This window comes from Metarhizium robertsii, assembly GCF_000187425.2.
Source record: "Metarhizium robertsii ARSEF 23 chromosome Unknown MAA_Scf_1, whole genome shotgun sequence".
NCBI lineage: Eukaryota > Fungi > Ascomycota > Sordariomycetes > Hypocreales > Clavicipitaceae > Metarhizium > Metarhizium robertsii.
In genome coordinates this window covers 391,322-397,321 of record NW_011942149.1, presented here as the reverse complement: position 1 = coordinate 397,321, position 6,000 = coordinate 391,322, and the positions used below count along the sequence as shown (strand labels likewise).

Sequence of the window (6,000 nt, the reverse complement as noted above, 5' to 3'; positions counted from 1 at the left end):
TCGGTCGGTATATTCCTCCACAACTCATTCCACCTCAACAGTATATCTTCAGGGGCGTCCGTCCTCTTTTCGTTGAAAAAACATTCCCGACCAGAACCACTCCTTGTCTGCTCTCAGGTCATTTCTACCTTGCTTTATTCTACATACCGTTCTCAACATTGCCTTGAGTTATCGGTTAGCATTACTTAGACCTGTTCTCGAGCGTGCAAGCCGAGAATAATTTCACTCCTTTTACTCTCTTTTGCAAACGGCAACAACAGCAACAGCAACAATAACAACACCACCACCAATAGTAACACGCAACAATCACAGCAACGCCTACTACTATCATCATGCAGTTTGAGTCGGACTTCCGGTTCGATATGGACGACAGCTTCAGCATGTGCAGTCAGACCCTGCCCTGCCCTTCAGCTGGCTCAAGCTTCTCATCAGCATCCTCTGCGTACGAGCCTTTTACTCCTACATCACGACGATCCACACCAAATGAACTCAGCCTGGATTTCGAGGGCGCATACAATCCTTTTGCTACTCACCACAGTGAGCTTACCTCACCTTCTGGTCACATGTCCAAGTATATGTTTGGAGGTCCTGTCAAGGGAGAACCAGAACATATGTCATTTAATGAGGCGCTCCCAACAACTCCCATGAAGAAGTTGGATGGAATGGTCACTCCGGACTACGACCACATGCTCGAGATGAACCTGGCATCAAGACACTCCATTGGATCTATTACACCTTCAGGATCCTTTCCTATGTACACAATCTCACCGACGACAATGGGTCCTACTTCGTTTATGATGACACCTACACACAGCCTATCCGGATCCGAGATTGCCGAGTCCACATCATCATGGTCATGTTCAAACGAGAGCCCTATCTCTTTCTTCCCCCAGAGGGGCCTTGGCCCTCTGGAGCTTGAGGGGTTAGATATGGACAGACATCCTCAGTCTCCTCTTGGTACCTACCACTTACATGCACCACCTTCTCCCGGCCGATTGCGCGCCCATCGAAAAATGATGGTACATGAGATTCAACGAAAGACCAATGAGCTACAACGTGCCCAAATCCGGGCTTCACGCAAGGTATCTGGTAGCAAGTCAGATGGTGGCGTTGATGTAGTTCGCCGAGCCATGTGCAAATGTGACTATCCTGGATGCCACAAGGCTTTCCGCCGCAACGAACATTTAAAACGTCACAAGCAGACGTGAGTATTCCGAGTTGCCAACCCACTTACAAAACCTCACTAACAGTCAACTAGCTTCCACGGCGAGGGACCAAACCGTTTCTCCTGCGAATTCTGTGGAAAAGATCAATTCAACCGTCAAGACAACCTTAATAATCATCGCAAGCTACACGCCCGCCCCAACAGCAGGAATCGCGGCGTCGAATTCATCCCCGCCGCAGTGCCCATTATCGAACAAGAGGAGCGCAGTCGCAAGCGCAGAGCGCCACCGAAATCAAAGTCAGCCGATAAGCGGGTCGATGACTACTGATTTCACTTCTCTCCATTTGCCTTTTGCGTGTGTCTGGTTGCTAGATGATGCATACCCCCTGTCCCTTGCTCGGCATCCACTATGTGGGGTAGATCCCGAGACCTGCAGCCCAAAGCGTACCTCGTCGTCTCGTTCAGGATAGAGGCTGGACGAGAAAAGAAAGAAGGTCGATCTAATTGCAGCAGCTAATCTGCACGGCTCCACGATCGGCCATCGCTCAGTCATGGAGGATACCCTTGGAGACCTTTTCTCCTACCGTTCTGCTGCAACGGTCAACAGAGCAATCATCATAGTGCGGCTGGATTCAATTTTGCGACACATGCACAACTACCCCGCCACTTTGACCACACGTCGACCTTGTCTCATTTTCTACTTGACTTATTTCTATTTCTATTTCTCTTTACGCAACCTTGTCACATGTTTCGGCGCATATTGGTTTTCTTTACGGGTTTCGTACTAAACTTCACGAAACTTGGCGGAATGGGGCCTGATTTTGATATCCTAGGCGGGAGAGGAGGAGAGAATTTTTCCCTTTAATTTTTCAATTTTTGGCTGCATACATCATTATCACAGGGGTTGGCAATGTGCCACGGGAAGAGAGACTCGGGAGAGTGAGCCTCAATACACGGCTGCGTGGATAGCGCGAGGCCGGACATCATGTTTTAACGCTGGAAATGAATGAGGATGGTGGAAGCAACGGGAAAAGCAAAACCACTACCGGGTTCTGGACAGGTAGCCACGCTGCCTCAACGGAAGACCCGATGCTCATAATTGGTGCCATAAGTGTGGAGGTGTATTTTACGAAGGGCACCGACATAAACGTATTGTACTGTAGTATACAAACAATGTAATCTAGTCTCGACCAAATTTATTGTCCCTAAGGTTGAATCTTGGTGTGTGAGTTGTCAAATGTAGTCCAACTTGGCCGGTCTACTATTGCGCATGACGAAACGTCTTGGTGCATCAACTACATGTGGCGGGAGACTGGTACTAGTCGTTTAGCTTCAGCCTTGCAAGTAAGTTATGGACATTGCGAGAACCAAGATTGGGGGTGTCTTTTATCAACCCTGTTGCTTCCTCAAGAATATGCTGGAAGCACAGGCCCGGGCTCTCTATAGTGTCTCAGATCTACATGCCATGGTAAACCGTATTCCGTACTTCGACCACTCATTGCCGCCGAGCAGCAGAACAGCGTCAGGACCCATGTCGCACAACCCAGCCGGACTCCGTACCCAGCAGTAAGGAACTGATAACTACGGGTTTCATGTTACACCACGGTAGGCCGGTAACACAAGCCCAAGCAATGGGGGAAAAGGGGGGGGAGGATGCTGGTATCAGGTCTAACCAAGGCACGTTTTCCAACAGCCCCCACGTTGCATCAATGCTAACCGCTTTGCCGCCTGTTTGGGGTTCAATTGGAAGACAAAGTCATCGGGTAGGTTTCAGTTTTCTCATGCATGATTAGAAACAAACTGCATTTTTTGCTTCTGTCAAGTTGCGCCCCGGGCCAAAAGAAACGGGGTCTAGACAAGCGGAGAAGGGGGGTAGGCGCAAGACCGTCCAGTGGCCACTCAGATTTCGGGGAGTTGACTCCGAGTCGGTGATGGTCGTGACCGTGCGATTTATGCTAAGTCTTTTCAGGTGCAGTCCAAGCAGTATAGCGCCGTAAGCTGCGAGAAGATATCCCCGTGACTGAGACAGCCTAGTCGAACTAGTTCTGGAGAAGGACGAAGACAATGAGGAAACGAACAACCCAGTCTGCTTTGGGATTCCCAATCGGCGCCCGTAGGCAACAAGTGCGAAAAGCTGGGGGTGTGCAGCAGTGTATGCATGTCCCACCGACCCGGCATTTGTTCCATTTAATTTACTTGCTTTTTCCCCCGTTCTTCTTTTTTCTGACTTTGAAAATATTCGGTGATGCAACCTTCTTCTGAGCCGTGGCAGATTGATTGAGTTGCTCGAGTGGCTTAAAGATGCAACTAGCGTCGTTCGTGATATTTGCTTGTTTCTGGCTATTTCGGCCAGCTTGCAGGCAACAGTGGAGAAAACGATTTTCTCCCACGCCACGAATGCTGTTGTATTTGTGCGTGTGATCGAAAAGAAATGATGGTCTTAGCTCTGGCCTTCTCCCAGAGGAAAAACACCAAGGCCGAAAAGCAAAATATTGTTAAATGCCGGTGGCAAAGTCTTGCAGTTTTGCCTCATTGCGCAAGACCGGACGTAACCACTTGGAAAAAAAACCTTCCTCTAGAGTCATACCTGGCCTTATTCCGCAGCTCTGTCTCTCAGCATCTTGTGCCAAACGCAGGTCCTAATACAGCAAAGACAATGTACTCCACCCTTTCTTTTGCGGCTAATGGCTCGCGTTCCTGGTCCTCTCGTAGCTGCAGAAAGAGGCACATTGCAGGGTTTAGTGTGTTGATGTGCCCTTCCTGGGTCCATCTCCAAGGTGTTGTAGTGGTTTCAAACGGATTCTGCACTTGAGCCCCTTCTGGGAACTCGAAGGGCTATCATCCGTCAAAAAAGGGCATTTAAACCTGCATATGTATTTCCAGGTGCCAAACTGCCGGGCTGGCGAGAATACTCGGTACTGCTCCCGCAAAGCAACGATAGTATACTTCAGTACTTAGTACAGGGTCTGTCACCGGACCACCCCCTTGGTGGCTGGCTTTTCCCCCCAGCTGAATCGGAAATTGCGGCTAGAACTGACGGTGCATGTTCACAACATAAGCGTTGACGGTTGTGTCACTATTTCTCTGGGTAGTTGAACCGTCGATGGTGGCTGAGAAAATCTGGGGAACCCTGATCATATGCCATCACCCAACATGAACATGATTGTTGTCGGATGCACAACATGAACGAGACCTAGCCCGACTAGGCCCCCTGGGCGAACGCCACACTGAGAACATTGGTAGAAGAAATCTGAATGAGGACAGTGCCTGACATCTCCGCAATGGCACTTCAATTCTTCTCGGTGATTGATTGATCTGCTGTAGCAGCTTAGTCTCCCGACTTTGAGCGGCCTTCAGGAGAAGAGCCATCCAAGCATGCCGCTCCCCACCTTGAGAGCATGGACTTGAAGCTGGCTCCAGTTGGCCGACGAGCGACCGCCAGCCAGGACAGGAAACCTGTCAAGCAACGGGGTCCGGGTATTGGACAGTACGGCATCGGTGCAAGGTTAAGACCCAGACGGCCGCTTCCTCGTGGAGACGGACGGGAAGAGACGAGGCTCCGCCCAAACTAACAGCAGTGACCGCGATTGAATCGGCGGGAGTATGTGCTCCAGGGCCGTGCCACGAACCGGCAGCAAAGATCACAAAGCGCCCTCGGCCTGGGATGTCGGCGTCTGGTCAAGGTGGGTTGCTGCCAGTCCACCTTGGCCAGAGGACTCGATGGCTGTGTTTCGGCGATCTCGCTGGATATTCTCTTTTGCGAGGGCGCGTTTGCGAGGGCACTTGTGGGTGCTCGTCATTCCCGAACGGGGTCAAAAGTTGTCAATATGTTTCTCATCTCGAGTTGGCTAGGCATTCAGGTACGCCCGAGTCCAAGCCATCAGGCGAACTGGGGCTGGGCTAATCGTCCGCTGCCATCTCGAGTCACAATCAAAAGCATTCATCGGGCGATCCACTTAGGCGTGGGATCTATCAGACTTGATAGTGGTCTGCGGCAGCCTCGGGAATTCGCTATCGGATGCAGAAGATGCACGCTGGCCATAGCTTCAAATCGGACCTGTCATATTTCCGGTGGTGACGGAGGGCGGCCATGGCTCAGGGCGTGAGTGCCTCAGCTGAGCCGGGTACATCGTCAGATCATTTATTGTTGATCATAGTTTAGCTTAGCGCTTGGCCAGGGACCTGACAATTCCCCATACCTGCAGAAGTCCATGGGGACGAATTCCCATGTTCCGACATGGAATTTTGCTCCTGTAGTCGGGTCTTGTCCGCGTGCCTAACTTGTGGATCGACAAAGTTCGATAGAGTGGAAAAGCAAAAGTATGTGGATTAGATATTTGCCTGGGACATGGGTGATAGATCGGTCGATCAGTGGTTCGCAGCGTGTGGTGCTCATCTGAGTCCGGTAGAGCACCGTCTTTTCTTTTGTCCTGCAGCGATGCTCAAAGTTGTAAAAATACTCCGTACATGGCACCGAGAAAAGTCGCCTGCATTCTAGCTGCTCTGAGCAAGCGGCCACAAGCCCTGTTGAAGGGGCCTGGCTGGTGCATAAGCTGATGCAACTCTTGCAGGCAAGACACCAGACCTCAGCCCACTTGGGCACCAGACTTGAGACGCTCGCGCTTGCCTCTTATTGACCGGCGGCGGTGGCCGCAGAGTGTGTTCCACTTGCCGTCAGGTGTCAACCTGTTGCGCGATTCTAGGTGCATTACTAGTACAAAATTGCACACTTCATGCGCATCTAAAATTACTAGGTGTGGAGCTCAATAATCATTGTAAAGCGTCCTACGCAAACTACTCATGTATGGAGTAGCATGAAAGAACCAACAAGCCTT

The 6,000-nt window shown here is 50.7% G+C and overlaps 1 protein-coding gene across 1 annotated transcript; it reads left to right on the top strand.

Annotated features, from left to right (window-relative positions):
- Positions 1-332: 332 nt before the first annotated feature.
- MAA_10599 (leucine rich repeat domain containing protein) lies at positions 333-1,493 on the top strand (the record flags this gene model as incomplete). The annotated part of the gene is made up of 2 exons (XM_011412317.1): positions 333-1,204; positions 1,259-1,493. The coding sequence occupies 2 exons, from the start codon at positions 333-335 to the stop codon at positions 1,491-1,493; spliced, it is 1,107 nt and encodes a 368-aa protein (XP_011410619.1).
- Between the last annotated feature and the right edge of the window lie 4,507 nt (positions 1,494-6,000).